General features: G+C 36.5%; 1 protein-coding gene across 3 annotated transcripts in view; it reads left to right on the top strand.

Moving 5' to 3' along the window:
* The window catches only part of ATL2 (atlastin GTPase 2), a 31,353-nt gene extending 13,885 nt beyond the window's left edge, over positions 1–17,468 (top strand). Inside the window, exons 3-15 of one of the 3 annotated variants that reach the window (XM_014538423.1) lie at positions 1,683–1,817; positions 2,723–2,827; positions 5,389–5,439; positions 5,744–5,800; positions 7,006–7,098; positions 9,059–9,197; positions 10,184–10,311; positions 11,577–11,633; positions 12,492–12,563; positions 13,243–13,674; positions 15,163–15,177; positions 15,273–15,506; positions 15,763–15,852. In XM_014538423.1, the coding sequence (XP_014393909.1) occupies positions 1,683–1,817; positions 2,723–2,827; positions 5,389–5,439; positions 5,744–5,800; positions 7,006–7,098; positions 9,059–9,197; positions 10,184–10,311; positions 11,577–11,633; positions 12,492–12,563; positions 13,243–13,674; positions 15,163–15,177; positions 15,273–15,380 (1,392 nt within the window). In that variant the 3' untranslated portion in view covers positions 15,381–15,506; positions 15,763–15,852. Of the gene's footprint in view, positions 1–1,682; positions 1,818–2,722; positions 2,828–5,388; positions 5,440–5,743; positions 5,801–7,005; positions 7,099–9,058; positions 9,198–10,183; positions 10,312–11,576; positions 11,634–12,491; positions 12,564–13,242; positions 13,675–15,162; positions 15,178–15,272 lie in introns of all 3 variants that reach the window. The other 2 variants (XM_014538424.1, XM_014538425.1) reach the window with 2 other exon arrangements.
* The last annotated feature ends 4,080 nt before the right edge of the window (positions 17,469–21,548 follow it).

Below are 21,548 nucleotides of genomic sequence, written 5' to 3'. Positions count from 1 at the left end.
GCTGCACACGGCAGGCCCAGATCCCGCGCTGGGGCGGGGGGAGGGTGGGGGCAGTGGCTTGGGATCTCGCTGCCGCCCGCCCTGGGCTGGGCAGCGCAGCGAGATCTGCCTGCAGTATGCAAATTTAACAGCCATCTTTGTTGGGTTAATTTGCATACTCTTCTGATCGGCTGATGAGTGTAGTGAAGGTATGGTCAATTAGCATCTTTGTCTTTTATTAGTGTAGATACCACTCTTTATGCTGATAATTTCCTTGTTCTGAAGTCAGCTCTGTCTGAAATTAGTACAGCTACTCTAGCTTCTGTTTGATTAGTGGTTGCATGGTATAACTTCCTTACTTTTAACCTACCTTTGTCTTTATATTTAAACTGTGTATGTTTTTTGTAGACAATGAATAGTTGGGTCTTTTTTATCCATAGTGACAGTTTCTGTTTTTTAATTGCTTTATTTTAGATCATGCATATCTAAAGTGATTATTGATATAATTGGATTAATATCTCTTATGTTTGCAACTGTTTTGTTTGTTACACTTGTTCTTTTTTTTTTTTAAATGTGCCCTTACTAGGAATCGAACCATGACCTTCTGGTTCATAGGTCAATGTTCAACCACTGAGCCATGCTGGCTAGGCAATTCTTTTTTGTTTTTGCTGTAACATTTTTAAGCAAATGGCAGATATAGCCTTTCACTATAAATACATGCATATTTAACAAAAGGACTCTGTTAATATTATTATTAATAACATAACCATAATACCATTATCATAGCAAAGAATCAACTTTGTTCTGATTTAATACCATCTAATATAATACCCACTCTGGGTTCAGATTTTTTTTAGGATTTGAAAGAGACTTTTACAGTTGGATTGTTTCAATCAGGTTCCAAGCAAGTCTTGTGGTTATTTTTAAAGTCCATATTTTTTTAAAGAGAACATTAAGCTAGTGTGAAAACATTGTATATGTTATTCTAAGAGATATATACTGTTTTTGACAGTCATTCTGTCTGGAACTTTGATGTCAAAATAGATGGTAGCTATTTTTTATGATTATTAAACACTAGAGTTCCAGTGCACAGATTCATGCACTGGTGGGCTCCCTCAGCCTGGCCTGTGGCGATTGGGCCGAAACCAGCTCTCCGACACCCCCCAAGGGGATCCTTAATGCGAGAGGGCGCAGGCCAGGCCAAGGGACCCCACTGGTGCATGATCTGGGCCAAGAAGGGACCGAGGGAGGGCTCCAGGGCGTGTCTAGCCTGTCTTGTCCAGTCCCTATCAGCTGGACCCCAGCAGCAAACTAATCTACCGGTCGGAGCGTCTGCCCACTGGTGGTCAGTATGTGTCATACCAACTGGTTGAATGGTCGACACTTAGCATATTAGGCTTTTATTATATAGGATAAGAAAACTTTCCAAAATGGGGAAAAGTGTTGTGACTCCACTTATCTAGAAGCATAGAGAGTGAAAATGTGAGCAGATTAGAGAGGGTTTAGGTGTGAGAGAGACCATATTTGATGGACCCGCTCAGATGAGATTTGGGACTGCTTTTGTAACTGCTTGTGTAATGTTCCAGTGTATTTTAATTTCACTGGATTTACCTTCCTCATCTGTAAAATAAAGAGTGGGTGATTTTTATATTTCTAGTTCTTAATTTTTGTGTTTAATTTACGTTTATGCTTGACTTTAACAGGATCATCAAAATTGGATTGGTGGAAACAACGAACCATTGACTGGCTTTACATGGCGAGGTGGTTGTGAAAGAGAAACAACAGGCATACAAGTCTGGAATGAAGTGTTTGTGATTGACAGACCTGATGGAACAAAAGTAAAATATTTATACTTACTGTGTTTTCTCCCGTATTCTTTTTTTGAGCTATTTTCTAGTATTAAAAGTTAAAACAATACAGAACTATTAATGTCTGATAACTTTAACTTACAGTGTTGGGCAAAAATAGGTTTACAGCTGTTCATATGGAAGGTAATATAAGAATTAATAAATAATAATAAAAGAATAAACTCTGTTTTGTGTACTGTCAACTGCAAACCTACTTTTGCCCCACCCTTTATATGGATTATGTCAAAATCTGTGAGATAGTTAACTTAGAGTACTTTTCTTGTCCTAATTACTGATTTTAGCATTTATCTACATTTTCTGATTTTAGCTCTAGTTATTTTATATTTGACTAGAGGCCTGATGCATGGATTTGTGCACAGGCAGGGGGTGGAGGTGGGGGAAAGGGGGTCCCTCTGCCTGGCCTGCGCCCCCTCGCAATCCGGGACTCCTTGGAGGATGTAGCAATGCACCAAGTGGCTGGCGGCTAGGGAGGAACCCAAGCCGGGCACCATGCTGCTCGCACTCATCCCGGCCCGCTGTGCCTACTACCACTGCTCGGTAGTGCTGCCGCTGAGTTGGGAGAGGCTCCTGCCACCGCAGCTGCGCTCACCAGCTGTGAGCCAAGCTTCTGGCTGAGTGGCGCTCCCCTTGTGGGAGCACACTGATCACCAGGGGGCAGCTCCTGCATTGAGTGTGAGCGTCTGCCCCCTGGTGGTCAGCACGTGTCATAGTGAGTGGTTGGCTGGTTGTTCTGGTCATTCTGGTCGTTGGGTCATAACGGTCACTTAGGCTTTTATATATATATATATAGATAGATAGATAGATAGATAGATAGATTTTTTTTAGTCACTATTGGTGAATATTTTACTTAGTATTTTAAACTTTGAAATTTCTAGGTGGCTGTGCTGCTAATGGATACTCAGGGTGCCTTCGATAGCCAGTCAACAATCAAAGACTGTGCAACAGTGTTTGCTCTGAGCACTATGACTAGCTCAGTCCAGGTGAGACACGAGATGCTGTGGTATGATTGGTTCAGATCAGCCTAATACCTTTCCTCTTCCTCAAAATGCCTTTTGATCGGAGAAAAAAGGGTTAAAGTTAGAGCTATTTACATTTAATGTTTGCTGTTCTGGCTCACAGTATAAAATTGTATACTTTGAGTGCTTGCCAAGAAAGTAATAAACCAATAAATAGCCAATTCCTTTGGTTTTTCTTCATAGTATCTAATGCCTTTTTTTTTTAAAGGAAAAGTTATTATTGCTTGTTATCCTTAGTTGGATTCAGTCATATGGCTGCCAGATATGTACTCCTGACATAAGAAATGTTTCTTCTCAGTGGTAGGTTATAGGTGATGCTGTCACAGTCTCCTGGAATTTTTGTTTTGCTTTCCAGTAATATCTGGAACATATGACCAGTCTTAAAGTTCCCATTTCCATTCTTCCTCAATTTGAAGTATCTAGCTGTCTGAGTGGAAGGAAGTTTTGGATATTATGAGATAAAAGAGGAGTACTTTTCAGCCTGGCTTCTGTTTATTATAGGGCTTGGGATATCTGTCACTATCAACTAAATGATACTATTGGGGATCCTCAGTCTCCTTTGTCTATTTTGTTCACCCTCTTTTTCTCTAATCTTGCAAGGTGTCAGAACTGCTAATCCCTTTAGGAAAGCAGAAGCCACATCTTTGTGTTTATATTATCACAGTATAGCCCTTCAGATTAGCTGGCATTGTGGCTTGCTTTAAAACAGTGGTTCTCAACCTTGGCTGCACATTAGAATCACTTGGGAATCTTTTTAAAATCCTGATTTCTGGGCCTCATCCTCCGGAAATTCTGTTTCTTTGTTACTAGGTTTGTGGCCCCACCCCATAATAAAGAAACAGAATTTCCGGAGGATGAGGCCCAGAAATCAGGATTTTAAAAAGATTCCCAGATGATTCTAATGTGCAGCCAAGGTTGAGAACCACTGCCTTAAAATATAATGTGGGGTGGAGTTCTCTGTCCTAAAACTTGTACCATGGTTTTCTCTTGTTTGTTTATTCAATTTTATGGTAGTAGAAGGCTTGGTTTTGGATAATCATTTATGGTCACTCATCCACTTTCTTACCTATGAAATGAGTATTTTACCCATCTTGCCTATCTCACATGTGGTGGTTGTGTGCAGTCAGATATGAGATCTAAATGAGGTAATGCATAAGAAAGTGCTTTGTAAGCTATTAATAACCAGGAAGGTTAAAGTTATATTTTATTATTGCTTTCCTCCTGGTCTTTGAGGCTAGATTTCTCACCTTCTTACATAAGCTGTCTGGCTGATAGATCAATGACAAATTGATCCTCCTTTCATTTATACTTTCAACAAATAATTATTGAGCATCTATTAAGTGCAACACAGTATGTTAAGTACTAATGATCTAAATGAACAAATCCTGTCTCTCATTGCTATCTGCAACCTGGCTCAGACAAGGATCTGGACCTCTTATCTAAAAGCTAAGGCCCGTGTGGTAAAAATAGGTTGGTCATGCTTTTGGTTTTAAGTTTGTTTGTTTATTTATTTATTTTCTTGGTTTTAAGTTTAAATCTAGAGTTTAATTACTTCAGTCATTAGTTACTTTTTTAAGTAATCTGTTTGGAGTTAGTCAGCTGAGAATATTATTTTAATTTTGCTGACCTATATTGGCTTTTTATATTCTTGACTTCCAAGTGATTCAGCTAGATTATCACTCATTTGCTGTTAGAACAAATTGTTCTGTCTTTGAAGCAACCCTATTTTCTTAGACAACGTTATTTCTTAGCAGAGTGACGTCTGTGGACATCCATTTTTCTCCTGTGGTGGCCTAGGTCACCTTATGAAGACCTGAGCCAGAAGGACTGGACCTAGTGGATCTTTTCTCCAATTTTCCTTCCTTGAGAGTACTTAGACCTTCCGTCATCAGCTCTGGTCTATGAAAGCTTCCTAAACATTTCAGAAAGGGCGAGAGTGCCACCTACTGTTATTAATTTTTTTTTTTCAGTTAGCACAGGCTGTTGAAATTTTCATGTTAAATTATTTAGTCCGATGAGTTTACTTATGTAAAAAGAGAACCATATTTGAATCGATGGTAGTTGAGAAACCCACCGAGTAACTATCAGCTATATACTATGATTGTACTAGTATCAGGGAGGAATTTATCTTTGTAAAACTATGCCCCTCACATTCATTGACTTAGAAAAAATAATTTTGGAAATAATCTTTACTTAAAAAAAACTGTTTAATAACATTAAAGTAACCTTGAGAAGGAAAATAGAAACTTACTACTTAATATACCTTTTTAAAAGTCTGCCACTTTTTAGGCCCCATATGCATGTATTCATGATTTTTATAGTTTACTACCACTGTTTTCCTCTGAATGTTTTATCCTGACAATTAGGAAAAAAGAGAATATCCTTTTCATGTGCCACGGATTAAGATAGTGGCTAAGTGATTAATTTGTACTGAGGTATAAAGTAGCCTTTATTTCCATAAGTAAAGCTATACACAGCTGGGTATTCAAAATAAAATACCAGTAAAAACAATTTTGTTTTAATAGGTATATAATTTGTCTCAGAATATTCAAGAAGATGATCTTCAGCACTTGCAAGTACGTAAGACTTAATGTATGTCCACGTATTGAAAAATTCCTACTTTATTGTGACTTTACCCCTAAAAGCTTATAACATTGTAAGAAGATTTAATACTGCATGATTTTAAACTGATGTATGACTTCTTATTCATTAAACTTTTTATTAATTAAATTTTAATATATACCCACCCAGTCTGTTAGAAAATTAAATGCTTGGCTTTCAAATGATATCTGACATCTAGTGGTTTGTTGTAAAACAGTTTTACAGATGTCTTCGTTCAATCTCTTTGGAGGCATTATTTAAAATAACTTAATTTAATAGTTATTTACAGAGTATGGCAGGCTTGCAATGGAAGAAATCTACCAGAAACCATTTCAGGTAAATAAATATTTTATCATTTTTTAAAAGTTACCTATGGACAGCTATCAAGTCATCTTATTTTGTAACTGAAAACAGGTCATTACAACAAACTCATTTTTAGCAATAGATTCAGCAGAATTGATATTAATTTATGTTAATGTTATCACCACCTTATTGTAGGCTAACCAAATACTAGTGGGAAATAGAACAAATGACTATAGATTCTTAATTAGATGTTATTTAATTCTAAAACTTAAGACAGTCACTTAAATTTCTTTTAACATGATAAACTACTACAAAATAGTATAGGCTTCTTTGGTGTGGTGTATTGCAAGTTGAGGTTAATCCTGTTTTTTATTTTGGTTTCATAGAGAATTATTTATATTTCTCCCCCCTTCTGCTCTTTTATCCCCATGTTTTTTAAATGATAGGTACAGAATATTGTCAGAATTAATCTGGGTGGAGTTATTTTAGAAGTATCTGCTTTGCTTGCTTCTGTGGAGCCCTTTCATGACAGAGATTTATTAAAAACAATTCTGCCTCAGTCTTGTCTGGCTCAAGTGATCACTTTTATGAAATACTTGGGCACGTTATAGGCTCATTTTGTGCATATGGGTGAAATACACTCTATTGGTCCTGTTTCATTTTTTTCTGAGTTGGGGTATTTTTACCACTAACGGGATATTTGCCAGTGTCTGGAGACATTTTTGGTTGTCACATTTTGGGTGGGGAGTTAATTTTAAAAAACCTGCATTATTGCTTGTGGTGGCTCTTTAAACATAGCGAAGTTCTCAAATGGAGGCAATTGCTTGGTGGTATATGGTCTGGGAGTGTTAGTTTAGGTAGGCCCTTGATATAACTATGAGCAGTATTAAACTATTTAATACTACAATTTTTTTATAAGGATTGTTTAGGGCAGTGATGGCGAACCTGTGACATGCGAACTCATTTTTTTGGTTGATTTTTCTTTGTTAAATGGCATTTAAATATATAAAATAAATATAAAAAATGTAAGTCTTTGTTTTACTATGGTTGCAAATATCAAAAAATTTCTATATGTGACACGGCACCAGAGTTAAGTTAGGGTTTTTCAAAATGCTAACACACCGAGCTCAAAAGGTTCGCCATCACTGGTTTAGGACCTTATTTGGCTTCAATTGTTAAAATAGTGGCTTTTTGGGTAAAATTTTGCAAAAATGATTTCTTTTTCCCCCTGTGTATAGACATTAATGTTTTTGATTCGAGATTGGAGTTACCCTTATGAACATTCATATGGTTTGGAAGGTGGAAAACAATTCCTTGAAAAGAGATTGCAGGTAAGCTCCACTTAGGAGAGTGTAAGTGCCAAGCGAGGTGAAGGAGTGGGCTGCCTGGACTGCTGCTTAGACTACCAATCTCTAGGTATCCTTGGAATAAATTGAGTATCCCAATTAGCCCAGATGACTCCACACATAATTGGTGAAAAGAGGACAATGACTTACTTACCTACTTAGATTGCATGCATGTTCCTCTCTGGCCCAGCTGATCTTCTGATCATTTGGAATAGACTGGATAATGTAATGTGCATGCACTGAGCACAGATGATGTGAGGCCATCTCTCCAAGGAATACTGTCTCATAGAATGACAGCATATGGAGCTAGAAAGGGATCTTAAATATCATCTAGTTCAGTCTTCTTTAAAAAAAAAAAAAAGTACAAAACTAGAACCCAGAAAAGTGACTTGCTTTTGATCACTTCAACTAATTATTGATAACTGGACTACAACCGAAACATCCAGTCTCCTGGCCCATGCAGATGCCACACCAAGGCATTCCTGGAAAATAACCTCGCCAACATGATCCTTTATTCCTAAAGGTACTCTCCGTGGCATTATTTGGGAAACCCTTATGTCAGATACTACCCATCCACTCACATACACAAAAGATACATAAAGGTCCCTTTATTCATAAGGGAGAGGGTTCTGTTTTGATTAATACAATTTTCTTTGCCTATGTGATGACACATTTAGTTTCTCAACCGCATTAATAAACTTTGGGTACAATATAGTTGTCTTATTTCTAAAATGAGATTAAAACCAGCTCCTCAATCTTGGATTATTTGAAAGGCATTTTTGTTTTTAGACCCTACTGTTGGAGATCATTTTAGTCATTAAGAATTTTCTCTGGTTTGTTCAGAAGTTAACACACAGCACATGAGGCATACTACCTAAACTCAGAATTATGTACTTCAAAGCCAAGAAGGATTTTTAGTGTCTTACTGAAGTAACATAGAAAAGTGCTTAAAATCATCAGTGTGCAGCTTGATGAATTTGTACAGATTAAACATAGCCACCATGTTATTGGCATCCTGAATCACCCACCTCCATCCACTGACACCCACCCTTCCCCCAGCCACAAACCCTCTACTAGTATCCTGACCTCTAACTGGCTTTGTTTTTATACTTTTTACGAAGGGAATCATATACACTATGTATTTGTGAATAGCTTCTTTTGTCCATTATTATGTTTCTGAGATTAATCCATACTGTTGCATGTAGCTTATTCATTTATTCTCATTGCTCTGCAGTATTCCATTGTATGAATAAACAATGATTTTTCAGTTCTACTTTTGATAGTGATTTAGGTAATTTCCAGGTTTTGTTGATTATGAATGGTGTATTTTGGTATGATTTTTAGAATGATTTTTGAGAAGTTATATTGGGATAAGTATTTATTAAAAATCTAAAGTTAAGATTTTCTTCCAGGAAATACAGAGCAATCTCTCTTCCCCAAACATTGATAACTAGCATTAATCGTAAATAATCATTGGGACTAAGAGCTGAAATCCTAACAAATTTCTAAGGTTTTTGGACTGTGCTGGAGCAGTTCACTTTAGCTATTATTTGACCCTTTTATTTGTAGGCAGATTAATACTTTGTTTTTCTCTTTGCCATTGTAAGTACTTTAAAGGCAGATTCTTAATTTATTACCTGGTTTATAAATCTCAACCATGATTTGTTATTCTGGTGTTAGATATTATGATTAATTATTATTTTTTTATTTTTTTTATGTCCTTGGCAGCTAACATAGGGGGGAAAAAACAATCTTTTCTGGTTTAAGACAAAGTGGGGTCTTACCAAAGTGGTCAGAAGTGGATCTTTAGTAAAATTTTATGTTGTCAAACACCTATCTGGAATAGCATCTGAGTTAAGTGTGCATGCATTGAGTATGTGTGTGTTTTCTTTAAAAAGTTTTTTGCTCCTATTTGCACCTTCATTCTGTCTCCTTCTGCCCTCAGGTAAAGCAAAATCAGCATGAAGAGCTACAGAATGTAAGGAAGCACATTCACAATTGTTTCTCAAATCTTGGTTGCTTCCTTTTACCACATCCTGGTCTTAAAGTTGCAACTAATCCTAGTTTTGATGGGAGATTGAAAGGTGGGAATTCCCATTCTTGCTAAAATCAGAACTTCTTTTTTAGGGACTGAAAGTTTTTAAAAATACACGATTCCTTAAATTTTGTGTTTGATACTGGAGGATATTTTGATGCATTGTTAATGATGTGATTATAATGCTCTGTGTGGTCTTTCTAGTTTTCCATTGGTTTTTTTTGCAAACAGCTATCATACTGATTAACATTTTATAATGTGGTCTCTTGCTCAGCACTGATGTCCTAAAAGTTTTGAAGGCTGAGAACATTTCAGTATTTCATCTAGTTGCTTTCTGCTATAAAGCTTTACCAGTGTATTCTATTGATGCAACCAGATTTAAGTCTCTCCTTTTCAGGGGTGGTAGTATAACTTCATTATGTTTATTTTTGGATTATTTTGAAAATGATGGAAAAAGGCTTAAAGATTGATGAAACTTTTACAGTATGGCTGGGAAAAATCTTAACAATTAATACAAATTTTTGAATTATTTGCCTTCTGAAAGGGATAGTTGAGTTCAGTGGTCGGCAAACTCATTAGTCAACAGAGCCAAATATCAACAGTACAACGATTGAAATTTCTTTTGAGAGCCAAATTTTTAAAACTTAAACTATATAGGTAGGTACATTGTTATTAACTTAATTAGGGTACTCCTAAGGCTTAGGAAGAGCCACACTCAAGGGGCCAAAGAGCCGCATGTGGCTCGCGAGCCGCAGTTTGCCGACCACTGGTTTAGTTAATACTTAATGTGGGATTTGTTTGTGTAGTCCACACTTTATTATTTGACTGAAAGAATTCTTGGGGTGTGAGGGGAAGTGTTGGGGGTGCTATTTTTTTTTCTAGGATATGACATGTTTGGATGAGTTTAAAGTTAATATACTTAAGTAATAGATACTGTGAACTCTTATTTCATGAAATAGAACTTTATGAGCTCTTACCAATGGGTAGTTCTTAGCTTTTCTGGACTAATATATTGACTGATTTCACGTCCACTAGACATTGATGAAGACTTTAAACGAGAGCTTCGAAATCTGGTGCCATTGCTGCTTGCCCCTGAGAATTTGGTGGAAAAAGAGATAAGTGGATCTAAAGTCACTTGCAGGGATCTTGTAGAATATTTTAAGGTAGGAAAACTCTCACATTAAATGACTTTGCTTAAGCTAGAAATGTAGCTGACATATGTATAAGAAATTTATTTTAAAGCAAAAGTATAATATCTGCCTTGAATTTGGTATATCATCATTTAAGGTTATTTAACATTCTAGCAGACACCTTGTATCTTCTGGACAGTGATTTTGTTTATAGAACTATCCTACTTGTTCTCCAGCTCTGATATGGAGAGAAGAACCATTCACTGTATTGTAATGCCACTGTCATTTGTGAATGACAATAGGGATTGGGAGCATAATTCTCCATCTTGAGCGCTTACAAAAGCCTTCTCTCAGAGTTCTGAGGACTTGATAAGAGCCGCTGAAAGTTTCAGAACTGGTTTCTGAGTGCAAGTAAATTATTTGTAGTATTTTTTTCCTCTGTTCTTTTCAAAATTTTATAACTTGATAGACAAAGCAAGACCTTTATTTATTCATAGTGGTTATGGATAAGTGGAAGGGAAAACACAGTTAACTAAGAGTATATTTTTGGTCATTTTACACATACTATCTTTGTTTAGTTATGACTTAATTTAGTCAATAGAAAGTTGAGATGAAAGATTCCTACATGGACTTACTAAAAACTCTCATCTTGCCTTCTTACTCTTAAACCACAAGTACATAATTCTTTTTTCTTAAACTGAGAGAGAATTTAAGCTGGTCAAAGTAAAATACTGAATTATAATGTTTTCTAACATATTTAGTTGAAACATTGGTAGTGGAGAATTATGTGTTTCTTCTAATAAAGTGGATGGCATTTTATATATAACTTTGGAATATGAGAAATAACTTATGCACGTTGGAATTATATTTAGAAACATTTCTCTAGGATATTATTTAGCAACATAGGCATTTAATAATGTTGAGCCCTAGCTGGTGTGGCTCAGTGGATAGAGCGTTGGTCTGCTGACTTTTCAGTTACCAGGTTCGATTCTGGCCAAGGGCACATCCCCAGTAGGGGGCGTGCAGGAGGCAGCCGATCAGTAATTTTCTCTTATCATTGATGTTTCTATTTCTCTATCCCTCTCCCTTCCTCTCTGAAATCAACTAAAAAAATATATTTAATAATGTTGAGCATAGGGTTAATTTTGTTGGAATGAGACTGGATGATTTTTAAAGTCTAGGCTTTCCTAGACTTTAGTGTGGATTGTTTTTATATTTATATTATGATTTTTCTTTCTTTTGGATTGTAGAGCTAAATTGCATAACCTATCAATATAACAGGTCTTCTATATTTTTAGGCTTACATTAAAATTTATCAAGGAGAGGAACTTCCACATCCAAAGTCCATGCTTCAGGTAGTGTGTATGTATTTGTATGTATTTGTGAAAGAGAAAAAAAATCTTTGCTTTAGAGATACTGGTAAATGCTGTAAATGGGGTGGTGCTTCTTTGCATGCATATAAATATCAGATATTTAAATCAGTACTTGTCATGGGTCCTGAAGTTTTTGGTAACTACAGATTGCAGACCTTGCACACAGATAGGTCACCAGAAATAAGAATCCTCAATACCTTCCCTTTAGTTGCTCAGAAAGTGTAGGAACATTTCTGTTGCAGAAGCTAGCTTAAAATGGGCCTCTGGACCACACTTCTCCTTTCCTCTGCATCTTTGACAGTGAATGTTGTTTGAAATAAGTCTTATTTTCTTTTTGTATTAATGATTTAGAGTTACTTCTAATGCTACCTCAGGCAATTTCTCCACTTTATGGTGGACTAAATAGTATTTTCTCATAAAAATCACCCAATAAGAAGTTTTGTGCATTTAAAAATATCCCTTGTGTAATATTGATTATGAGAGAGAGAACCATATTGGGTAATACTTGATTCTTTACATCTGGAGACTTGATGCATTTTAGGTTTGTGTCTGTCTAATTGCCTATAATTTCCTGAGCATACTAGTATGTGGTATTTTCTATAAACCCATTTTAACAAACCTAAGCAAAATAAAATTAGGCAGACAGTTCTATTAGAAGCTAGAAAGAGCGTTACTGTATTCTTTATACTAGTGTTTCATTGAAAAGGAAAACCGGAAGTTGGTAATATTTTCTCTGGTTCATTTTCAGACTTCTTTATTGTATATAACTTACTGTGTTGATCAGAATTTATAGAGTCATCAGTTTTTTTTGTATAAAATTGGCACATTTTATTGTTTTAGGCAACAGCTGAAGCTAATAATCTTGCTGCAGTAGCAGGAGCAAGAGAGATTTATTGCAGAAATATGGAACAGGTTTGTAACTAAAATTTAAATTTAAATTTGTAACTAAAATTTTAAAAGAGTGAGATAGATTTTTATTATGTAAACTAATTGAAGTAAATTGTACTCTTTATACAGTGTTATTTTATATCATTTCCTAATTCTCTGTTATCTAATTCTGCTGGAAATAAACTAACAAAACAATTCACATAGAGTGCAAGAGATGGGTAGTAAGTTATTACACAAACCATACTGGAATATTTTATGACACATGATTCATAGTGCTGTTAATTAATAGCTTCTAATGTAATTAACACTAGCTTAAGGCCACTAGCATTTTCTATGCTAAGCTTGCTAATTTGAACATTAAAGTATCTTTTTAATTTATTATCTTTTTCCCACTCCCTTGCCAGTAGTCTTTTGTACTCTTATGGTGTATTGGTGGGTCAAGTGAAGTCAAGTTCAAATTTCAATGTAATTATTTTTGTCTTTACTTGTATTAGTTATATTTGGAAAATTTATTTTGCCCGAGTCAGTTAAACATATAGGTTATAAATAAGTAGGTTATGGTTATGTGTGAGACATAATGAAGAAGTTTAAAATTGAACCATGTAGGTGGTTTGACTTTTTGAGACAACACTAAGAGTAGGGAACTTTCAAGTGTGAATTATTTCTAGCATGTAACCTTCGTACTGTAATTGTGTCTGTACAGGTATGTGGTGGAGACAAGCCTTACATTGCACCTTCAGATCTGGAACGAAAACATCTGGATCTCAAGGAAGTGGCGATTAAACAGTTTCGTTCAATTAAAAAAATGGGTGGAGATGATTTCTGCCGTCGTTATCAGGACCAGCTTGAAGCTGAAATCGAAGAAACCTATGCAAATTTCATAAAGCACAACGATGGCAAAAATATCTTCTATGCTGCTCGTACACCTGCCACACTGTTTGCAGTCATGTTTGCTATGTATATAATCTCAGGACTGACTGGCTTCATCGGTCTAAACTCTATAGCCGTCTTGTGTAACCTGGTCATGGGTTTGGCACTGACATCTCTTTGTACTTGGGCATATGTTAAATACTCTGGGGAGTTCAGAGAAATTGGAACAATGATTGATCAGCTTGCTGAAACACTATGGGAACAGGTTGGTATCTGTCTTTTCGTTTTCAGTGACTAATCTCATCCCTGTGACTCCCCCTCCTCCCACACAATATTTGCGCACCTACTTTTCTTTTATATGCAAAATGTCAAAAGGATTTTTCTGTTTTTTTTGGATGTATAATCTGAATATAAAGTGTGAATGGGAGAGAGTTTTTTTTCTTTAAAGTCGTACTCTCAGAGTGCTTTGGTTGGCTTAAATCCGTAATATCCTTTGGACAGATTCTTAATCATAGGCCTAACTGCCAAACAGTGGGCAGGGCAAGTCTTTAAGGATTTCTTTCTTTGAGAAGAAGAAATGTAATCGGTGAAAGAGTTATGAAGGTAAGGAAAAGAAGTTTGGAAGTTCAGTACTTTAGGAAAGCAAAAGAAGTTTCTTACTAATATTGGCAAGAACCAATGCATGCATATATTCCAGGGAAAATATTAGGTGGCATTCAGGTCTTCGTTGTCGATCATGAAGATAGTGGTGATTTGCTGATATACTACAAGGAACAATCCAATAGTGATTTCTTACACCAAAAAAACCTTTGTTTGACCTCTGTATCAAGGAAATACTGATGAACAAAGCAAAGCACTACAGAGAACCAACTATTAATCATAATCTTTACTTCACCCAGAAATCAAAGTCGGACCTGACATGTTTCTACTAAGGCAAGCCATGTTATATATTGGCCAACTGTATGTTAGAATTTCCTATGTACAGAAAATTGCATTTAAGGATGTTGTCATTAAAGTGATCATCATGAAATACTTTAGCATCATGTCGAGGACCAGAATGAAAGCTACAGTTATTACTGATGGACAGTAAAATAGGGCATTTTCAGATATCATTTCTGGGCCGATGAAGTATTGGGCTTAATTGAAGATGTAGAATATGCAGGTCCACATTGGTTTTGGCTTTAAATGCAAAGACTGAAGAAGTAAACCATTTTTTTAAAGAAAGTTGATTGGGTGGTGACTTTTCTTGTAATAATGTTATTTTATAATGTGACCCACTATATTAATTTGGATTTTGAATTTATTCTTTAGAGAAATGCTCATTTTTATTCAGGTCCGATTTGGAAGCTTATGTTTGGATATTTGTTAAATTTAAATTTTTGTCTTAAAAGTCTGGCTCTTCACATTCCTTTGATACCTTCTAATAGAAGATGGATTAAAAGCTATTACAACTTCACTTTTTACAAAAGTGTTATCCACTTTAAAATTTTGGACCATTACTAATGTTCTGCAACAAGAATTTCAATAATTGTACAATGTCTTCTTTTGAAAACCAGTCATCTCCTATACAGCATTGATTCTTAAGGTTTTAGAGGTGCCATTATTACAAAACAGTTAAATGGAAGAATCTCAAGTGGGTGAAATTATTTTCAGTGTAGTTGAGGTAAGGGGATCACTAGTCAGAGAAGGTCTGTGCTGTGTCAACAAAACTCGTCTAAATTTTATTTTGCATTTCTCTTTTCTGTTGCTTCAGAGGAGTCCCAGGAAGGTGAGAAACCTACAAAGTCTCAAATTCCTGTAGTCTTAAACTCTAACTTCCAGGCACTCTCAGTGATTCTCCTAACAAATCACTCCATGTTTTAGGTGTTTTCCAAACTGTTTGAAGTTACTAGACGCCGAATGGTTCATCGTGCTCTTTCATCAGCACAGCGACAGAGACTGCCATCCAACAATAACAAGAAGAAAAATTAGACAGTATTTTAAACTCTTTTCTCTATCTGAAGTGTTCACACTTATACATGTAGGACAATAAGCAGGACCGTCTGGGCCGGTCTGCATAAATGCTGTGTACATACCAGATTTGATGCTGCAAATAGGGTATGGAATTGCACATCCATCTCATAGGAATTGTAAATGGTTTGAATAAGAGGAAAGTGATTTTTGTTGCATTAAAAAATGTCTAACTGCATTATTTATAGCATCATAACTTTTTTTTGGGAGAAGCATCTTTTTATTTTCCACATTCCTGATTATTTTCCTCATTGCTTTGAATTGAATTTTTATATCTATTTTTATGTGTAACTCCTTTTTTACCTCATGTTTTTATTTGTTTTGCACATTTCTCATACCACAGGTATTGAAGCCCCTGGGTGATAATTTGATGGAGGAAAACATAAGGCAGTCTGTAACAAACTCTATCAAAGCAGGCCTGACTGACCAGGTGTCTCATCATGCCCGGTTAAAGACAGACTGACAGTTCATCTCCTCATGGACTCCACTCTCCCTCTTGTTCATGCTTGCTGTACAATGAGAACTCAAATACAAATAAACCAAAGTTTACAATCAACTGTAGAAGTAGTTTAGTACAACTGGCTTCACAGATGGCTGCCACAGAGTGTGAAAATTGTTGGTTGGTTTTAAGCATTCTGTTCATGGCTCCTACGGCATGGAAATTGGCTGAGGAGCATTAGTTTATCATGCACATTTGTGCCATGTTTTTAAATCTTTCTTTTCCTTTTTACTTAAGCTAATGTTAGTGAAATTTGTTTTATGTAAAAGGATATTTCAGGGAAATATTTTAAGAAATCTATTTAGAGTCTTTCTAACACAGTGTCCCATTGAATTTTAGTTTTTAGAGAAGCTATGAATCACTGTATAAAGAATCAGATTGGAATGACAATGAAGCCTTTATTGAGCCACTACATTAAAAGTATATATTGCTTTACTGCCTTCAATACCAGTATTACATAAATGCATGTATCAGAAACTTCACAGAAATTACATGACAACTCTTGTAGCTAAGAAAGTGATTCTGAGGTGTACATTTGTCTTGCCTTTTGAAATTTATAAACCTGCCCTAAAAGGAGATGCATATCTGGGAATCTGAACTGTCATGCAGTTTAGCCTTCATGTACATAAAATATGCCATTAATTTTATTGGGGGAGAAATTCCATCCAAAAATGTTGCCTACAGCTATGAGTTAAGAGTGTCTGTACAGTGTGTAGCTTTTATTTTCTAAACTCACAGATAGGGCATGTATATGAATTATAAATATATAAATAACAATTTTGTATTAAAAGTTTTGTAGTTTATGGCAAAATCTGGTCCTGTGGTAGGCTAATAAGTACAGTCCCTGTGAAGGAATGTTTGTGGCTCACGTCGGTGTGTGAATGCATAAACTATTTGAAGTTTTTGATATATTTGTGATATTTATCTTCCTTGAGCACTGCAATCTCACCCCCCCAAGGGAATCCAATGGGAATGTTTATTGTGACTTTGTTCTCTGTTGCATTTTAAAGTTATTTCCTGTAATTTATTTTCAGTACATAATTAAAAATTTGTTGTATATATAAAATGAAACTTGTGATTCTTTCTTTAAGGAATTCTTCAAGTATGTATTCCATTACATAAATCACATTTGTTTATATTGAAAAGAGCATGAGCAGGAAACACCCAAGTGAGAGCTCTAAGGTATTGTACCTTTAAGCTAAGCTTGTAAAAAGTTATTTTTCTGTGTCTGTTTTGGATAGGGAGAACTTGTTGTGATTAGCCTGGGTATAGCTCAGGATTTATTAATTTTTTTGTGTGTGATACATGTAAGGTTAACATTTGCAATATTTTTGTAGCTTTCTTTTAGGACACCTGTTAAAGCACCTACTTTGGTTTTTAAGTGAAGAAAATTCAGATATTGAATTGCATGCCTGAAAACTCTAAGTTTATCTTGGTTGGTATTTCCTCCCCCTTTCAACTCCTGTTTTTCTATGGATTGTATTTGTTTCCATCTGTATTAAATTGCTACCAACTCATCTGTTCTTAAACATAAAGAATCCACTTGAAAAGTGTCTCTTTTTATTTCTTCGACTACCCTGTTTTATGAATGCTGTGGACTGTTTTTATGAATGAAAAAAATAAAAAGTTTGTTGTATAATAACAATTCTTCTGAAATTAAAGACACATAGCTTACTCTTTCCTAAACTAAAGGACTGTGAAATCTAAACCATTGGATTTTTTAGTATTGTTGGAAGGAGTGTGCTTTCTCCAGAGAAGATTACTTCTATAAAGGATTCCAAGAACACACTGGTTTCAGCTGGAAGATTCTGAACATTTTTAAGCAAGAAGCAATAAAAGGGGTTAAAGATAAACTGTTGACTGAAATAACTTCAGTGTAGTACATTTTCTATGATACAATTTTTTTTTAGTAATCTATGTTACAAGGTGGGTTTTTACAAAAATAGTTTAGGCCCTAGCTTATTTAGCTCAGTGGATAGAGCATCGGCCTGAGGACTGAAGGGTCCCAAGTTCAATTCCAGTCAAGGGCACATACCTTGGTTGTGGGCTTGGTCCTTGGCCCTGGTTCAGGGTGCGTGCGGGAGGCAACCAAACAATGCATCTCACATTGATGTTTCTCTCTCACTACCCCTTCTATCTCTAAAAATCAATGGAAAAATATTCTTGGATGAGGATTAAAAAAAATAATTTAGGACAAGTGATTTATCTTCCTAGTTAAGGCAAATAATTTGGCCCAGCCAGCGTGGCTCAGTGGTTGCATGTGGACCTATGAACTAGGAGGTCACATTTCGATTCCCGGTTGGTCAGTGATTCTCATCATCGATGTTTCTGTCTCCTCTCCCTCTCTGAAATCAATAAAAAATATATTTAAAAAAATGACAATTTACTTTTGTGGAAGAGGCAGTTCATTTGTGACCCTGTTATAAGCATGCCTTACACATTTCTCATGAAGATAGCTAGTTGCTTCAGTGAACATCGTCTTTGTAGAATCAAAAATCAGTATTTCATTTCGAGGGTTACATTTTCAAAGAACCCTGAGCTGGACTTACTTCACTTATTTTACTTCCAGATTGGACAGGGGAGGGACTTTACCCTTGTAGTGTGAGTGCTGTTGGTGTTAATTACATTATTTCATCATTATGGGATTAAAAATAAGCTTAGGCCTTGGTTAAGAACCTATTAAAAATATACCAGCAAACACTGTGATGTTGCTGTTAGTGGTCCACTATGTAAGTTCAAAATGGCCTTTCAGAAAGTCACTTTAAGCAGTTCAGTCTTTTAACTAGGGAATTGGCTTTTTGACTAGCTGCTTATCTGCTAGCATCGGTAGCTGGTGTCAGTTGGAGACACTTTTAGGTTTCAGCAGTTTCATTCATGGCCCGAATCCCCACACCGACCAGCATTGGCCTGTGCGCCTGTGTGTTTTTCCATGTGTCCTAGATGTGGGGTGGTGGTGAAAACCCGTTTGGAGAGCTGGCAGCTGTGCTCCTGGCCGCCACCTTCCCAGGAGGCCCGATTTGCTGCTCAGATGACTGTCGCTTAGAGTGCACCTAGAGCCTCTGTCATGGTGAGGACTTGCAGTTGGCCCCTGGGCAAACCAAGCTAAATTAGGGCTTTCCCAAGCAGGACCGAGTTGCCACTGCCTCTACCGAAGTCATGTGCCAGATCTAGGAGTGTCTGCTTTAGATTTGCAGTTTGCTGGAGTTTAGACAGGAATTGATCTATTCTTGACATTTCAGTGTAATACAACTACTATGCTCTTGTAGTTTCATGTCTTAGGGCTCATCAGAACTCAAGTTAGCAGTTGACCAGATCAAAATTACCCAAAGGTATGTATAAAAAGGGTTAGGAGTGGGGATCACAGCCTTTGCCTGGCGCAGTAAAGCACCCCCACATACATCAGCACTTTTTTACTCACCACAGTACTGTGAGATGGCTGGGAAACTGTGAGAATCCATACGAAGTTTCAGATACAGATGAGTGATGTCCCTAACGCAAGGTGAAAGCCATCTTGGCTGTGTTAGGAAAAGCACCAGAAGATGGAGAAAACAAGATTCTGTTCATACGGAAGGTGAAAATTGCCTGTAATAATGCATTTAAAAACAGATATTAAGAAGTGAATTTTTTCCTGTCCACCTTGCAGGTAACTATTTGGTATGAGCTGTCAAGACCTTTCCTGTGCTTACTGCCATGTCTGTGTAAAAGGTCAGGATCCTACCTCTGGGCTGTTTTTGGTGTCATTGTGTGTGTACCTACCGACTGTGTTTCTCTTGATTAAGGAAGTGTAGTGCCAGCCACAGATTAAATCAGGACTTAATGAAAACGTCCTTAAGATATTTAAAGACATGATTATGAAGATTTTTCAAATATAAAAGGAGAGAGAACCGTGTAATGATCTGGCATGTACCCATCACTCAAATAGTTATCAGCACATAGCCAATCTGGTTTCATTTATATACTCCCACATGTCTCTCCCCACCCCCAATTTAATTATTTTTAGGGAAATCTCAGATATCTCATTTCAATTATAAATACCGAAGTATGTATCCGTAAACCATCAGGATTTATTTTTAGCAACTACAATACTCATCACTTCTAAAAGAAAATATTACTCAATATCAAATATCCAATAAGCCTTCAACTTTCCCCAGTTGTCTTATATCTTCATACTGTAGCCAAAGTCCCTGACCATCCACTATAAATAAGAATGTGTACTTACCTGTATGTCTACTCATTCGGCACTTAGACACCTGCTATATTCCAGCTATGTATGCTATATGCTGAGATGCAACGGTGAGTCACAGACAGTCTTTATATGCTAGGAAAGGATGCCAGTAGTATGGGCCAAGTTTGACTTTCTCCTGAGGCTAAATTGGGAAGTCTTGTCATTTACCTAGAATACAGCAGGGGGCAGAAGAAGTCCGTTTATCCAAATCATTTGTGGCCTCTTAGCATTTCAGATGTAGAGGATTAAAACTTACTTCTTTCAGCTTTTGAAGGAAACTAGAATCTGGTTTTGCATGGTGCTCATTGTTTATGGAACACTTGGTACCTGTGCTATCAAATCTGTGAAAAAAACATTTTCTGGAATAGTTGAGAGAGAAGCCTGTTAAGTAAAGGAATTCTACTCCGAATGCTTTAAAAAAGAGACTATTGAATGGATTTAATATTAATTTAATGTTTTCTATACGGCAAATCTGAATTTTCATTTAGGTGTTTGCTTAAATTGAACTGTGGCTGCGTTTTTATTGTTGCTGAGAGAATGGGTCAAAGAGACCATCATGCTCATTAGTGAATCTTGTTTCCTACTTCAGGAGTAGTAGCCCCTCCTACTTCCTTAGCTTTTCAAACAAAGTAAGAGGAAGTTTTCAGAAATGTTGAGATAGCAAATGCCATGCGTGTTTGTGTGTGTGTGTGTGTGTGTGTGTGTGTGTGACACATGTTGCTATGGGCACAAGAATGGTATCGGAACAGGAGAGAGGAAAGGACCAGGAATGTGGGGTGTTGTGTTTTGGGCAAAGACCTCAAGAGCATATTCTAATTTTGGACTTTTTAATGCCATGTTGGATTTTTCTGGGTGCTTTAAAAAAGCCATACGTATGCATCTGAGTTATGAAGCTAGATATTGGAATTTCCTCTGAAAAGGCAAATCTGAGCTAAAGCAAAGAGTTACTTGAGCAGCCAGTATTTTGTTGGCTCTTTCATTAGTCAATGCTTCCCTCCGCCCTCCTGTTCGACTCCTCTTTATGGGACAAACAGGAAAATTGTGCCGACTCTCTCTGGCTATGGCTCCATGGAGAGCTACTGGTCAAGTAGATGTGCAAGGGGAGGGACCAAATCGATTTCTCATGAATCTGTGGTAGCACTCTCTATTATTAAGAATAAAACCAATATAGAGATGCCTATTTCAGTTCTTTAGTCCAAGCTTCTTCCAGAAACCTGAGCACTTTCAATACTGGCAAACCGAAGTGATGATTCTGCCTCCAGCAGGAGAAAGTCAATACACACTAGCTCCTCTGAGGCAGACAAATTACAGGAACCACAGCTCCACAGTGTTGCATAATCTTATGACAAACGCCATCCGGTTACTTACAGTCCCTGAGGATCTCTCTGACCAGGGTCCCACTGGC

This window comes from Myotis brandtii, unplaced genomic scaffold (genome assembly GCF_000412655.1).
Source record: "Myotis brandtii unplaced genomic scaffold, ASM41265v1 scaffold191, whole genome shotgun sequence".
NCBI classification, from domain to species: Eukaryota; Metazoa; Chordata; class Mammalia; order Chiroptera; family Vespertilionidae; genus Myotis; species Myotis brandtii.
This window is presented reverse-complemented; position numbering and strand designations above follow the sequence as displayed.